Source organism: Talpa europaea, assembly GCF_964194135.1.
Source record: "Talpa europaea genome assembly, chromosome: X".
Lineage (NCBI taxonomy): Eukaryota > Metazoa > Chordata > Mammalia > Eulipotyphla > Talpidae > Talpa > Talpa europaea.
This window is the reverse complement of record NC_140081.1, coordinates 19,408,125-19,425,283: the sequence shown is the minus strand read 5'-3', so window position 1 is coordinate 19,425,283 and position 17,159 is coordinate 19,408,125. Positions and strand designations below refer to the sequence as shown.

General features: G+C 34.4%; 1 protein-coding gene across 1 annotated transcript in view; it reads left to right on the top strand.

Moving 5' to 3' along the window:
- DMD (dystrophin) overlaps positions 1 to 17,159 on the top strand; it is a gene marked incomplete at both ends in the record, with an annotated part of 1,915,324 nt that overhangs the window by 688,593 nt on the left and 1,209,572 nt on the right. The window contains 1 exon segment of the mRNA XM_084258879.1: positions 4,537 to 4,698. Coding sequence (XP_084115005.1) covers positions 4,537 to 4,698 — 162 coding nt within the window.

Genomic DNA, 17,159 nt, shown 5'->3' with positions numbered 1-17,159 from the left:
TCTCACAGATGCTGGAAATAAGTTATTTGTATAGCCCCAAACGAATTCATGCAGTACTGTGACATCACTTACTTTGGACAGCCTCTCTATTTTAGCAAATTTTTTGAAATCGATTTAAAATTTTCAGTTGTGGAGTATGTGACCAAGAGTGGAATTGCAGTCAGCCCAGGAATAGGGAATTTTCGGCAGAAGCACTGTTCCTGTATTCCTTAGCTCATACAGTGGAGACTTGTTTTTCTTCTTTTCTGTGGCCGAGAAATGTTGTGTCCTTACATTCTATTAGATTTTTTTCCTAGTTTGGTTTCAGGCATCCTGTAGTGAAACACTGCATGTATAGTTTACTGCTTCAAAATATTATGTATTATGTGTTTAATAACTATTTGCTGCTGGCTAGAAAGCTTAACTGTTAAGGAAAATATATTTTTAACAATAATTTTCTCAGAAGATCCTATTTTAGTAGTGAAAACACCCACATTCTTCATTCATTTGCAATCATGACTTTACCTATTATCTCTTCTATTAAATGAAAATTATTATATTTCATATTGAGCTTAATATGTATACCAGTGCTATGCAGCTCCTTTAAGATGATTTGGAAAAATGTTACTGGGATAATATGTCTAAGTTTTTCTCAGTTTTCAAGCCTACATTCATATTTGAAATACATTTATTTCTGTTCAGATTCCCAGTTTTTATTTCACATGAGAATTCAGACTTCCAGAATCACTTAGGCATTCTCCACTCTGATTTAAGTGTTTATAATATTGGGGCACAAGGATTAATACATTATTTAAAAAATAGGAATGTGAGGCACAATTCACTGTGAGATGACTTTCCATTGCCAAAAAGATCATTAAACTTTTAATTTTATATTGTGGTGCACTTTGAGGAATTAATTTATTTTAAGGCATGTTGATTTTTTTACTTAGTTTTCTTTGAATTTTCTCTGAACAACAAATTAAAAGTTTTTTTTTTTCATTATGTACCTTTTTCTTGACCATTACTAGGATATAGTTTCTTACTTCATTGTATCCTTTGGTCATTACCAGTCCTGTCATGTCTTTCTAACTATTCTTATTTTTGCTGTTTCTGTCTAAATATATGATTCCTCTAGTTGTGGAGGAGGAGATTAGCTAAAGATAGGAAATAATGTTTATAAATAACTATTGAGCCATATTTTTGAACAAGAAAAATCCGATTACGGTTTAGGACTTCTTAAACAATTCTACTCAATGAGACAGCACAGGTCATGTGGGAAGAGTCCTAGAAAATCCACAGCTCTGAGTCCCATCAGGGAGTGCCTAATAAGATGTTTAGAAATAGAAGGCAGCTTATGCCATGACTAGTTCAAAGAATCCTGCGAGCTTGGATTGACATCAGGTCTTTTCACTCCCTGAAATAATCAAAGAATCTGTGTAAATCAGTTTCTCTTATTGACTGCTAGGCCAGGCATAGAACCAACCTACCTGAGGTCAGCTCTGCTGTTATCTCTTAGCCATTTCCATTCTTTCAAGCCATAGAATCTCACGAATAGAAGGTTTGCTTTCTAAAGATAACTTTGAGGCTAGCTATATGCTTTATCATTATGCTATATTATATCCTATTCAATTATATTAAAATTCTGTGGGGTTTTGCCCTCAGCTACATATAGGACCAGATTTAAACAATGCATGAGTGGCTAATTACTGCATGCTGTGATGGGAGGCTTCTCTCGCCCCCTGTCACAATGGTGAAATTTTATCATTAGACATCCATCTCTTTGGAGAAGCTCTGAGTCGGCTACAGACATTCTGTTCTACAACACAGGGAGCTGTGTTTATAGCCGTGTGCTCTGTTACCTGAATTATTATGTGATGTGACGTCTAGTTGAAGTTTTGACTGAAAAAAAAAATGTGAAGGAAAGGATATTTCAGAGTACAGAGCCCAGTGTTGGTCACTGACTTGGGTAGAGTGTTTTAATAGAAATAGATGAAAGTTTGCTCCAAATAATGTTCCCTCCTGTTCTGACATTAAAAAATTAAGTGAAGATCTGTTCTATAAAGGATATATTGCTGAGCAGTGGGGATCTTTTTATCCAATTTTGTCAATCCACTTTTATTTTGTTTTTGAGTACTCAAACCCTTCTTTGTGTTCATTAAAAATTTTGTTGAACCATTCATCAAGATGTAACTAAAATTATTGGCCTTTCTCTAGGAACTTCTATTGAGCATGAATAAGACAACCATAATCTCAAAACTTATTAGAGTTTAAAATCTAAAGTAGAGGCAGACAATTAATGAGAAATTGTAAGTGGTGTGATACATGCTGAGAGAGAAATGAAAGGTATCTACACGGAGAGGGGGTTGCCCACATTTTGGCGGAAAACAAAAAAAATGGATGAAAATTAGCCAGTGAAAGAAAGTTGGGGCAGGGTTCTTCTAGAAAACGGGAATGTGTCTGAGGCCAAATTAAGAGGGAAAGCATGTATGATGGGAAATGAAAAGGAAAATTTCTCTATGGCTAGAACAAGGAAGACCTCAGCAAGGGACTATGAGGTATGTTTAAGCCATTAGAGGAAGTATGGCTTTTATCCTAAGGAAAACACTTTTTATTGTATTGTTTTTAATGAGGTGAGGTAACTTTGGTTTATAACACTGCCCATGATGCAGAGATGCATTATCACACCTCTTCAGATGTGTATTACCACAGTGTACCCACCACCAGGGCACCCATAATTTTTCACCATAGTCTATTGGGCCCCTGTCCAGTGCTGCTCCCCATTTCCTTCCTTCCCCACTGGTAGCTTGTATTCTACAATCATATTTCTCATATTTGTTTTGGTGTAGTTTTGTCGGTTCCCTTGTTTTATTTCTCTGTTTCCTCATTTGAGTGAAATCATCCTGTAGATACCTTCGCTGCTTTTAAGAATGTCTAGGGACATGGTTGGATGGCCAGTCCCGAAACCCATTCTGTATTTGAGATGAGATTGTAATGACCTCAGCTGGAGTAAAGGTGATAGGGAAAGAGGGTACAAAAGGATGAGGTCAACAAATATTAAAATATAGAAGCAAGGATTGCTAATTGATTGATTTAATAAATGCAGAATGGCAAAGGGCATGGACAGAGGAAGAGGAAATATGCATAATTAGGTAGAGAAAGAGTAAAAGCAAGAAAGGAAAGTGGAAGGAAGGTGATAAGGAGACAAAATGTGTTCATCTTTGGTCATATTTTCTACATTTTGTTGGGAATGTGAAAGAGGGTAATTTATGTGCAAGTATGGAGATCAAGAGATAAATTTGGAGTGAAAATGTAGAGTTGGAAATTTTCAGCCTAACAGGTGTAATTGAAAATAACCTTATTGGTAAAAGAAGTACAGAAGGCCTAGGACATGAATGAGATTTATGGTGCAGATTGGAACACTGGGAATGCCCTCTCCCCTGCTGCTGCATCTGGAGACTTCTCTCTTAAGCCAGCTACCTCTAGCCTTTTCTTACTTGAGTAATGCTGTGATTCAAGCTGATTTCATAAAGAACAATGACATCTTCAATATCTTTTCAATTTAAGAGCCAACATTTATATTCTTTATGTAATATCTAATGTTCTTTTAGATAATATAAAAACCTGGGATAATTTTTAAAGCCCCAATCACAATCTTCGGAAAGGATAGTTCTATTGTACCAGACAATTATGCCAACAAATTGTATGGTAAGGGAAATAACTGATATGATGTATAACTTAGGTTGCCTGTCCCATTCCTTATTTTTATAACTGCTCTTTCAAAGGTGAACAGATCCTTGAAGGGAGACTCTGCAATCTGTTCAGCATTCTATTTATGCTTGAAAAATGTTAAATTATCCTAATCATACTTATAGTAACAATCAAGATTAATTGCAGCTATATTAGGATTACTTATTCTTTGTTCTTCTTCAGCAGTAACACAAATCCAATTGTACAAACAGTTTCCATAATCCAAATTGTGAAAGTGTGTGTTTGGGGGGGGAGTGTCGGTGGGGATAGATCAAGCAAAACTGGTTAAAAGAATATCCAAAATAAATCCTTAACCAGATGGTTATCTAAAATTCTCTTTTGAAAGGAACTGTTTCTGAACAGATTGTGCATGTGTCTTGCTGATAGAAGTGGATTATCTACCTTGAATTGGATTGTGATGACGATGACCCTATTCTAAGTAAACCAAAGCTCTTCAACTATATAATGAGATCAGGAGGAGTGCTTGGCCTGAGAACAGCAGATTGCAGTTACTGAGTTGATCTCACTAAGGTTCCTGCCCCACCGCAGCTTCTTTCCTTGACTTATATTACGCTGTAGTTGTGTCCTGCAGAGATCCCCTGATCCTGGAGTTCTGTGTGCTAATTTTTTCCTCCTTCTTGTTTCAATTTTATTAGTTGAACTGAATGAGTGGCAGGAAGCTGCGAAATCTATCTTACAAAAAGGTGCTTGTGGAAAAATCTAGAATCCTCATTTACTTTGCAACAGAACTGAAAAAACTCCAATCAGGGGCAAACATTTAACTGATTCTTTATTTCTTCTTTTCTTTAGGCTGTGAGAAGGCAAAAGTTGCTTGAACAGAGTATCCAGTCTGCCCAGGAGATAGAAAAATCTTTACAATTAATTCAGGAGTCCCTCTCATCCATTGACAAGCAGTTGGCAGCTTATATTGCTGACAAAGTAGATGCAGCTCAAATGCCTCAGGAAGCCCAGGCAAGTTGAACTGGAAATGAAATTCTTGTTTTTTTTTTTGTTGTTGTTATTTTCTGGGTAATACGTTGCTGAATTTTTCACTTAAATTTTGTTTAACTGTTTGAGCAGAGGGCAACTTGACTGACTGATTTGATTATTGGGAGAAGTAGGGGAAAAGAACTCTAGATTGTACTTTCAGACTTTTTTTTGATTCTATGTAATAGTGGAATTTGAAATAGAGACAGGACTTCTGTCACACTGAAGTCTAGCATTTATTCTTTTATTCCAACTATTCCAAATCTTTAGGGAAAAACCACGGGAATACAATTTGTGAAGAGAATATTTTCTAATTAATGATACAATTAAAAATGTATTCTCAAACAATTTATTACCAACTAATGTGTTATCCAAGAATTACAAGTCATATGATCTCTATATTGTTCTGTGTTGAAAATATTGCTATTAGGTAAGATATTAGAGATAGAAATTTGCATTTTGTTACTGATGAGCATACTCTCTATACATATGTATTCACACACATTCAACTCTTTATTCAGTCTAAATTATGAAATGTGTTGAACCAATTATAAATTGAGAGTTAAAATAGTAATAAAAATAAATGTAAATTGATGGTACTAAGTAAATTTAGGCAATATCTGCATTAACTTTCACCTCGGGAAGTATTTTTCAAATACTGTGTATCTGTTCATAGATAATATTGAAATTTATGTTTGTGCATTTTATGAACACAATGACTGAGGATAATTCAGACCAACATGCTATGATATTAACAGCATCTACTCATCCCGGAGACACTCTCTCCATTGACTGGTGGATCACCTAAATGTCTTCATTTAAAAATCGTTTTGGGGTGAAATGTTGGATTTATAGATCATCATTATGATGCAGTTATTGTGCAGTGATTCACAGTTAAATTGGTGTGCAGAGGATCATTTTACATAATAGCATGAGTTACTTCACACATATTTTCTGAGTTTGACTAAGGAATTTCCGGAGAATAGTGGGCAGAGGAAAGGAAATTTTGATAGGTTTGATAAGTTCAGAACAGAGGACTTTCTCATGGAATGCACACCAGTGCAATAAGGGGTGAGGGAGGAGAAATTTCGGGAGAATCCTGATGATAAAATAAAATCCTCAAGATATTTTTTTACTGGGATAACAAATATCAATATAAGTTCTCCAGTAAATAGGGGATAATAGTAAGTATAATTCAGAATTTTAACTTTCCTAGTATATTGCATATTTACAGAAATGTAGTAAGGTTCTCCAATACTAACTATTTCCAACAGTGTCCAAATTTGAGTCACATGAGAAATGTTATAGGCATACTTTAGAAAAGTGCATAATGGGAATGGAAGAATTGTTACTGAATTGAAAACTACATGGTTTTGAAGGCAGGCTAGAATTGCTTTTTAAAAAAGAGTCAGTGAATCTGAAGGACCATTTGATTATTAAAGATTACTCAAACTTTGTGAATAGACTGAAGAAAAATTTAGAGCAGTATATAGTTTACATGTTAAAATTAGAAATTTGTACTATAAAATATACAGAGTTATTTGGGGGGGGGCTTGGAGAATGAAACTGTGATTAGTAAATTTGAGATAGGTGAAAGCTATTATTCTCTTAGAAAAAAGTGGGTGCATCTTGAGAAAAGTCATATACAGCTAAAAAGGCTGGACTCTGGGTGTTTTCTCCTATATAGCTATAATGCAGAATTCTGTAACCATGAAACAACACACTAGTTTCATAGCACAATACTCAAAGTCTGGTTTTCTCAAATTGAAACTCTACAGCAAAACTTTTTTTTAATAAGTTTTTTAAAGATTTATTTATATAAGAGCTGGGGTACAGGACAAAGGCATTGGGAAGAGAGGATTCACCAGAGACAGAGTGGGGAACAGAACAGACAGATCAACTGAAAGACACTGCTGAGGGGAACAGCGGGCAAGACAGGAGAGGTCAGCCTCGCCATGTGGGAATCTCCCTGGCTGGCCGGGAAGCGAACCTGTGCTGCAGAGGCTGCAGACAGCTTCACAGCGTGAAGCTCAACCCACTGTGCCACCGGGGAGGCCCTACAACACAACTTTTATAACTAATAGGAGTTCAAAATATTTGCAAATCACAGCATGCAGGTAAATTCAGAAATTTCAAATCTACTTGAAAGAAAGATTTTAGAGTGCCAACAAGTTCAAATCCATTTTCTGTGCATTTTTGGTGGCACGTGTGTTTTCAAGCTAATTCTTGACTTTGGATTCCCCCAATGGTCATATTTAATATTGGAAAATGTACATTGCTCAAAACCTATTGAAACATTCTTCTCCAAGTTTTTATTTTAAGATGACAGCAAGTGAATTGTTTTCTGAGGCAGAGTTATCAAGTACTCAGATTTACTTCAAGGATTGCATTTCCTGAAGCTTAATTTAACAGTTCCTTGAAAGAAACAAGTAGAGAGTAAAAAAGTTGTCTGTGACTGAAAAACGTATGCCCAAGGCATCAGAAAAATCACCCATGAAGAATACCACCAATGTGACGGTTTTCAAAATATATATGAGGGCTGATTTCAATCCTTTGTATGAATGAAAAGCGACATGTTTCATTAAATTTGCATGAAAGTTCATTGGTATTTAAAAATTTAGTGGCCTTAGCTTTTCCTTTTCTGAATTGAATACTTGTTTTAATATATCACTGAGAATCAGGACAGAATGAATGACATTACCATATTTGGTCATCTTAAATAAGTGCTCAGATTTTCTGACAAGCACTAGTCACAGATTTGTGGAGGTCTGACTCCACCGTGTGGTGCACTGATAGTTTTGCTTCTAAATTTAAGTTTGTTAACAGAGCTGTTGCTTTTGCATTTTAAGATTGCTTCAGATTCTCAGGTATAAGAAATTCTCACTATGAAGGCAATGTACACACTGTACCTTTCTGACAGGTGCCCTCTTATTGCATATTAAAGGAGGTGTGGCTCAAGATACTTCCTTGCATCCTCATTTGCATTTAAACTGTCAGACAGAAATGAGCTTCCCACTGCCTCAGTGTGGTACTTGATCAGTTACCTGCTATTATTAGAGAAATGGGTCTTCTGAATCTAAATTGGATTTTTAAAAAAGCTTACTTTTTTATTTAGTGTCATGAGTAAAGTTTAACCTTACTGCAAGTAGAACTACATACCACCAGAATATTGGAGCATATGCTAAACAATGAGTATTTTCTTAAAATAAAAACACTTAAATAAAATCTTAAATTATGTGACCCCAGTATGAACTGTGCAATGTAGACCATTTAAAGAGAATTTTACTAATTACAAAATTAAGATGCCATCTTAATGATTCAAATAGAATAAGGCAAATGGGGAAAACTCTTCTAGATACAGTGTTAGGAGGAAAGGATGTGGGGTTGCCCTGTAGCAACAGGAATATATCTTCAATATGTAGAAATCAGAAACTTAAGGGCTATTTCAAAATATAAGTAATAGTGGTTAATTATATTAATTGCTAATAATAGTATATTTTTTTAAAAAATTCACAGAATTAAATCATTGTATAACTGCAGAGAAATGCAGAGTATGAATAAATATAGTTTACTCCTTCATTTTCTGAAGAACATACTAAAATCAGAGATTTAATTTTGGCACTTAAGATCCTGTAACAAAATTCCAAGTAGCTGAGTACAGACTTGGCAGAATCTGTGGGTGTAGTCAGTCATCAGAATTTTTGGAAACTCTCCCCATTTGTTCTAAAGTGTAGTCAAGGTTGAGAAAAGGTTTGGAGAGGAGTTCATTGCAGGTAATGGCTGGCTGAATGACTCCTGGTTTTTTTTTTTTTTTTTTTCACCATACTCTTATCAGGGCTTTTATGTGACAATTCTCACCTATGACTGTGTCAAGTATTCAATGGGAGGGAGTCAGGGTAGAAACCAAACTCCTGGTGACTTTCCCTTCTGTTTTGATTGTCACCTCACTCTTAAGGGAAATGGGTGAATGTAGAAAACCTAGCTGAGAATTCCTGAAAGAATGAATGAATTTGGACAAAGGGAATTTTCAGTATAGGTGTTTAAAGGGGAACCTGGCTGGCTTTTCTTATTTTCATCTTTTACTTTCCTAGTCCATATATGTTTATATGCCATTAGTTGGAAAGTGCCTCTGAGTCATTTTAGGGGTCATGATAACTTTAAATAGCTACTTAACTGTCTATATTTCTTAAAATTATTAAGATACTTCAGCCTTCCCTTCCCTCATTTTTCCAGTAATTTTTTAAAGATGTATTCATTTATGAATACAAGAGCTGGGGTGCAGGCTAGAGATGTGGGGGGTGAGCAGATTCACCAGAGACAGAGTGGGGAACAGAACAGGCAGACCCACTGAAATACACTGCTGAGGGGAGCAGTGGGCGAGACAGGAGAGGTCTACTGCACTATATGGGTCACCTCCCTGGCCAAGGATTGAACTTGTGCTGCAGTGGCTGCGGATAACTTCATAAGTGCTGCATCTTAATCCCTTGTGCCACGAGTGAGACCCTTTCCGGTAATTTTCATTTTCATTTCATTCTTTCCAGTATGTAAGAACAATTCAATGTGGGTACTTGTTGAAATGCTCCATGACATTATATGTTGATGATGTACATTTTATAGATTATTTAGATTACTGCAAAAAGCAATGGGATTACCTAGCAGTGATTGCAGTAGCTGAAGTTTTCTTTTGTCCTATGTATCCCTTATCCTATATTTTACATTATCATTTTGCTAGTAGTAGAGTTTTATAAATGAGTAGAGAGAAAAAATAGAGTAATTCAGGAAAAAACAATTATCATCAAAGGAGAGGACCTTGTAATGAAAAAAAAAATGTGCCTATGTTTTATCAAGCTTTGACTTGTGGGTATTTCGAGGCTCACAACAAGACCAGAATTTTCCTTCCATCTCTCTTTCTGTCCCAGTATGGCTAACACTTAGTATCAATAAATAGAGAGATTTTTTGACTATAGAAGGCTGTTAAATTAAGCTGATTGTATTAACTGCACATCAAAATAACTCATACTTAAGATCATCATGGGTTTACTGAGGCTCAGTCTTACCAATCACTTTAAATTTATTTGACCATATTTAAATGTAAGCAGTACAAACTCCAAATTGGTGACTTAAAAAGTAACAGCCTAAAAGCATATTTTGGCTTATGAGATTGAGTTTATCCTTCCATTTTTTTTTAAGATTTATTTATTTATTTATACAAGCACTGGGTGTAGTCAGAAGCGCGGGAGGGTGAGAGAATTCACCAGAGCCAGAGCGGGGAACAGAACAGACAGACTGACAAAATACACTGCTGAGGGGAGTAGCAGCCATGGCAGGAGAGGTCTGCGCGCCATGTGGGACCCTCTGCAGTGGCCTGGGATTGAACTGGTGCTGCAGAGGCTGCGGGCAGTTTCGCAGTCCAGTGCTCAACTGCTGCACCACCAGGGGAGGCCCTATCCTATCATTGTTGAGTAAAAAAGACTGTTATAGTGTAAATAGGTATATTTGATTGCCAGATGACTCAGAACAGTGCAACTATATAGCCTACTTGGCTGATTTATTAATTACACTGTCTAAGCCCACATTGAGGAATTTGGTCAGGATTTATGTGATAATGAGAGTGTTTAACTACAGAAGAACAAAGTAGAGAACTAGTACAGAGATTGGGGCTTCAATGTTAAACCCCTAGAGTTATAGCAGAAATATTTTTTTCCTTTCTACCCAGCAAAGTATTTAAAATGATAAACACAAGGCAGTTAATGTTAAAACTTTTGTAACTTTGAAGTGTACTTCTCTGTGCTATATAGAGAACTGATTACTCCAAAATTTAGAATGAATAGTGTTAACATATATTAAATTACAAGAAATATTCACAAACAAGAGTTGCAGAAAATGCAAAAGATTAGAAACCTGCCACAAATATTATTGACTCTACTATGAAAACTATATGGCCAAGTTTTGGAGCTTTAAAAATCCATCCAAAATATTTTCAGTAGTACACAATAGGATTTTTCCCATGGAAAAAAATGATTAATGGAAGGTACATATTTCAGCCTTTCCATGTGTTACATACTTTTCAAGGACTACTCGTAGTGAATGGCTACTATTTTCAAAGCTTCTGCTTTATTTGATCATCACAGTTACCTAATGAGGTAGATAATATATATGGTGAAGAAAATATTTGTATAGACCATATCAGGGACTGACACTGGAGATTTACTACAACATAGAATCGTTTGGAGGAGATAGAAAAGCTCTAAAAATCAAATTCTGGGAATGGGGTTGAACAACTCTGTCAATTTACTCAGTTTCATTGAATTGCACATTTATAACAGATTTATTTTATGGTATATAAATTATACCTTAACATGGCTGATTTAAAATGAAACTGATATGTAGTATTTTAAATAGTATATTTAAAAATAATTTCAGGATACTCTCAACTTTAATACTACATTGTTTTGATGTACAGTAAAGAGTGAAATGTATGGGATTTTGTTAAATAGGCTGGAATTAAATAGTGGATATTTATGGATGTCCATCCTGGTATCCTGTAAGTGACCTTACATAGTAAAATAATGTTTCCATTGTTCATATTTTAAATATTTAATGGATTTCATTTCCAAAGCTTTTTACTGAAACTGGTAATTTTAACTCAGATCTGCTTTTTTTTTTCACCTTGATAATTATCTATTAAGCAAAAAATAACCCAGTATTTCTATGCAATATACCAAAATAACCTTCAAAGTTTTTTTTTTCTCCACTTATTTAAAAAAGTAAGCAAGCGTAACTGCTGTCAATGCATGTTTATAATGGACGAGTTTATCGTCATTGCCTTAATTGTCATTATCATTGTTGTAACAAGGATCACATTATTTCTCAGGTGTATTAGGAATAATAATTCCACAGTGTTTGCTTTTTTTTATTTTTAAAAGGTCCCACCATCAAGTTTGCTTATAAAAATTATGGTTTGTATTTTCTTCCTGGAGTTTTATGACCTGCTTAAAAAATCCAAGGTTTAGAAGATTAAACCAATCCTAATAAACCACAGAAACTGTTTTTCCAGAAATCTGTAACATACTGTAGAGCTCATATGTCAGGGAACAGTTTTAGAAAACACAAAAAAGAATGATTCCTTTATACCACCCCTCTCCCCATTTTGATTAAAGAAGTAGGAGGTGGAAGGAAAAAGTTGGTTATCAGTTCATTTCTTTTTTCAATATTGTTTATTTTTTTATTGAGGTAACTTTCACTTACAACACAGTTTATAAATATAATTCAGAAGTATAGATTCACCTCTTCAGATATATGTCACTATACCGCATCCAATATCAAAGCACCCATAATTCTATTCCATAGTCCATTGGATACTCCCCAATTTATTCCCTACCCCAACCCTCCCCCTGGTAGCCCCAGTTCTACAGTCATGTTTCTTAGGTTTGTTTTTATTTGCTTTGATATGTCCCTTTGTTTTGTTCCTCTATTCCACATATGAATGAAATCACCCAGTATTTGTTTTTCTCCTTCTGGCTTATTTTGCTTAACATGATCCCTTTTGGTTCTTACCCATGTTGTTGCAAATGGGAAACTTTCATTTTTGTTATAGTTAAGTAGTATTTCATTGTGTATGTGTGTGTGTATCATGTCTTCTTTATTTGCTTATCTGACATTGGACACTTAGGATGTTTCCATAGCTTGACTATTATAAATAGTGCTGCAGTGTTCATAAGAGTGTATATATTCCTTTGAATTAGTGTTTTTCTTTTCTTTGTGTAGATACTAGGAGTGAGATTGCTGGATCATATGGTGTATCAATTGCTAATATTTTGAGAAATCTCCATACAGTTTTCCATAGGGATTGGACTAGTTTGACTTCCCCAGCATCAGTGTACAACAGTGAATATTTCTCAACATCTTCTGGTATTTTTGATATGGGCCAGTCTCATTGGTGTGAGGTGGTATTTCAGTATGGTTTTGATTTGCATTTCCCTAATCTGTCTTCTGTGGAGAAATATGTGTTTTTCTCTTCTTCCTATTTTCTGATTGAATATTTGGCTTTTGTTGTGTTGAGAACTGTATGAGTTCTCTGTAGATCTTGACTATTAGCCCCATGTCAGATCTATGATGTATAAATATTTTATCCCATTTAGTAGGTTGTCCTTAATTTAATGGTATTTTCTTTTTTTTTTTGAGCAGAGCTTTTTATTTTGATATAGTACTTTGTTTATTTTTAACCTTAGTTTCCCTTTCTGTTAGAGTCAAGTCACCAAAGATATCCCTGAAACTGGAAAAGTTTTGCCTGTTTTCTTTTGTATATTCTGTGATTTCATTTCTTACATTCCAACTTGTAATCCATTTTGTATTAATTTTTGTGTATGCTGTGTATGCTGTGCTAGAATACTTTCATTCTTTTCCAGTTTTCCCAACAACATTGTTTGGAGAGACTTTCTCCACTGTATATTTTTGACTCCTTTGCCATAAATTAACTGTCCATATAAGAGTTAGGTAATTTCTGGACTCTCAATTCTGTTCGACTGCTCTCTTTCCCCCGCTCCCTCATTAGCACACTGTTTTTATTACTATAGATTTGTAGTATAGTTCAAAGTCTTGGAATGTGATACCTCTGTTCTTTAATGTCAGGATTGTCTTGGCTAGTCAAGGTCATTTGTGGTGCCAAATATTTCAGTAATGCTTGTTTTATTTCTTGGAAGAAAGCCACTGAGATTTTGGTAGGGATTGTACTGAATCTGTGTATTATTTTGGGTAAGATGCCAATTTAACAAAGTTGATTCTTTCCATGTTTTCTTTTCCAAGCAATTTATTTTTAATTTTTATTGAGGTAACATTACATTATAACAGTACATATTTCAGCTGGACAATATTATAAGCTAACATCTGTATACATTACATCACTTCAAAGTATATATTATTCAAGATGCACTAGTATATTTTCTTCTTTAAATTTTGCAAGTATGAATTGTATGTGGCAAGTTTTTCTTCTTAAGCTTATAATTGTAAAATTGCTATCTGTTTAAAAATAACTAGTCTAGCAGCATTACATTTTTCCAATAATAGTATTAACATGTCATCTAATATTTTTCTTTATGAGATATTTTAGTTATTTTCTCTGGATTCATTTTCTATATTTCATATCACAAAAGCTCTCTGATAATTATTTGATATAAAGTGTCTTTTGTTCCTTTAAATACTTTAGACAGCTACAGTTTAATTTTGCATGCCATTTTCTGTCATCAATTTGATATAAGAGAGTGGTCTGATGAGGTAAATCAAGATAAAAAGCCCTGCTCTCTGCTCATTTAATTATAAAGTGCTGTATTGGAAATGTCATTAATGTTTGATTGATTTTTAGTTCTATAATTTGCCCTTTACCACCTTTAATAGAAAAATGGTTATTTTTATTTCCATTGTTTCCTACTTTCAATAATATATAGTGCTAGTTATGCACATAATTATTGTGTAGTCAGTGTCTTTTTTAATGGTGGTGTGATGTTATAATTTTCTTTGTATTATTTCACTTTTATACAAAAAACCCTAGTGATTCTGAAAGATAATGTATCAAAAATTCATATTAGAACATGCATAGGTGTTTTTAATCATTAGTCCTGAATTACTATTTTTTTCATGTTGTTTCTGTGTAAAATTACTGGTTTTGTATGAAACCAAATAGACAGTTTTAGATCAGTTTGTTTTCTTCAAACACTTATTCAAATCCTGGTACATGTATATCTTAGATGGAAATTGAACTGAAATCGTATAATGTTTATATCTTTAGCATTTTTTATAAACCAGATAATCAAACAGGTACATCATTTTTCCTTTGGATTAAATCTTCCACTCCCAGTGTTTTCTTCTACAGTTTTTTTTTTTCCATTGCCCTGTCATAACATTAGGATAAATGTCATGTTGGCCTTCTTTATTACGGGAATTTACAATACAAATCTGTCCATTCTACTTGGAAGTCTTCATAATACTCTATTACTTAAACAAATCACTTGTTTATTTCACTATTATTCTGCAATAAATTGATAGACTTTTTTTAATTATGTGCTTCCAGAATATTATCTGGTTATATTAAATAAAATAGGAGGTTAAATAATACACTAAGTAGTATTTAAAAATAAGTATCTGGACCTCCCTGGTGGCTCAAGTGTTTAAGACCCAACCTATGAAGCTATCTGCAGCCACTGCAGCATGAGTTTGATCCCCAGCCAGGGAGAGACCCATATGGCGCAGCAGACCTCTCCTGACTTGCCCGCTGCTCCCCTTAGCAGTGTATTTCAGTCAGTCTGCCTGTTCTGTTCCTCATTCTGTCTCTGGTTAATTCTCTCACCCCTGACACCTCTGGCCTGTACCCCAGTTCTTGTATGCATAAATAAATCTTTAAAGTCTAATAAAAATAAACATAAGTATCTGCTAAATGTAAGTATTATAGATCACTTTTTAGAAGTGTTAGATAAATATAATTGTTAGATAAATATAATGTGATGCATATTATACAACCTTCCCAAAGTATAATTTATTGAAAATATATGTCCATATTTATTTTAGATTATAAAAATGAATTCAACTGTTGTTACAGAATATATACATTAGGTATATTATATAGATTTTCCCAAATCTACTTATATGAAATATTCTGTAAATAAAAAGCAAAAGGATGAATTAGGCAATGAGCTGTATCCCTGTTGGGCATCATGAAATACATTAATATGTAAAGTATTATGAGAATTTTTATAGTGCAGGCCCATGTTTATCTTTAATTTCTAAAGTGTATTTAGACACTGTGCTTTTTAGTACAGAATATATGTTCATAAAGAATTTTTTTGTTAAGGTAGCATTTGTTTATAATACTGCATATGATTTAGAGGAATTGGATTTGATTTTGGTTGTTAATCATTTTTAGTCTTATTGTTTATGAGTCATGATGACAGTATGGCCCATTTGTAAAGATGTGAAATTTATAATTAGAAGACCTGTGTTTCAATTTTCATGTAAATTATCTTGGCTCTGTTATGTAGTGCCAACATAATGGAAATAGCTTTGAAGGGTCAGTCTTCATAAGAAGGAAAAAAATACAGGAATTACAAATGTGATATTAAATGATAAGTTTTGGAAGAATCATTTGCAAGGGGAACCCTCAAACTTAAGGTCCAGTAGTTTCACACTCCCTCCTCTAGGTAGTAGTTCTTTCTTCACCCACATCCTGCCTTTCTTTCCTTAAAACTATGCATACATACTCTCAGTGTTCCATACCCAATCTTTGCTAGTGTGGTTTTCCTGTAGTCCAGAATGAGATCCCATTTTCTTATCTTCTATTCCTCCAGAATTCCTCCTCAACCATATGCAATTTAATTTAATCCAAATTATTAAAATTGTATCAGATTCTAAGATATAAATTAATAGTTCTCTTCTGTTTTGTTACATAGCATGAGATTTTCTATTACATTACATACATTTCTGCCCTGTAATTTACTTATATCTCTATATTCTGTCTCCCTAAAACAAAATTTCCTTGAGAATGTGGACAATGGTTTTGTTCTTACTGTGTGAAATTAGGTAATAAATGCAGTATTTTATTAACTTGATCATCTATATAGTATTAATGTACAAATAAGATTAAATGTTTTGTCCAATCAATACCCATTTAGAGAACACTTTTATTTTTTAATTATAATTTAAGAAACAGGGCCTCCCTGGGGGCGCAAGGGGTTAAACACAGCACTATGAAGCTATCTGCAGCCTCTGCAGCATGAGTTTAATCAGCAGACCTCTCCTGTTTCACCCGCTGCTCCCCTCAGCAGTGAATTTCAGTAGATCCACCTGTTCTCCTCCCCACTCTGTCTCTGGTGAATCCTCTCACCCCCTGCACGCTTGCCTATACCCCAGTTCTTTTATACAAAAAAAAAAATAACAAATGCATATTTTTTTTTTGTTTGTTTCTACTGCTTTTCCATGCACCTACTTTTTTCTTTCCTCTCTGCTCATGGAACTGTGCCTTTCCTCAATTGACACCAGTTTGGGACTTCTAAGCACAGTCTTCCAGCATATGTGACCCATGATCCCAGCACCTTGAGAGTTTGACCATACTCTCTCCTGTCATTTCTGAGAAAGAATCTAAGGGACCTGAGTAGGAACAAACGTTGTTCACTGTTCTAATAATCTGTAACTTGGGAGTGGCCATGGTTATGTGGCCAAGACATGGTTGATACCCACCCATCTTGTAGGGAGGGTGAGCATTTTCTAACTGAAAAGTAATTGCTGTAAACCTACTAGTGTCTGCTCTCCTAGAAATGATTACTAATTATTCAATAATAATTCTCACTTCTCCTGTGATATGTATTAACTCCCCTGTATAAGTATCACTCTTTCTATAATCATCTGTTAAATTTTGGCAATTATGTTTTAGCATCTCTAGCTCTGTGAATAATATTTTC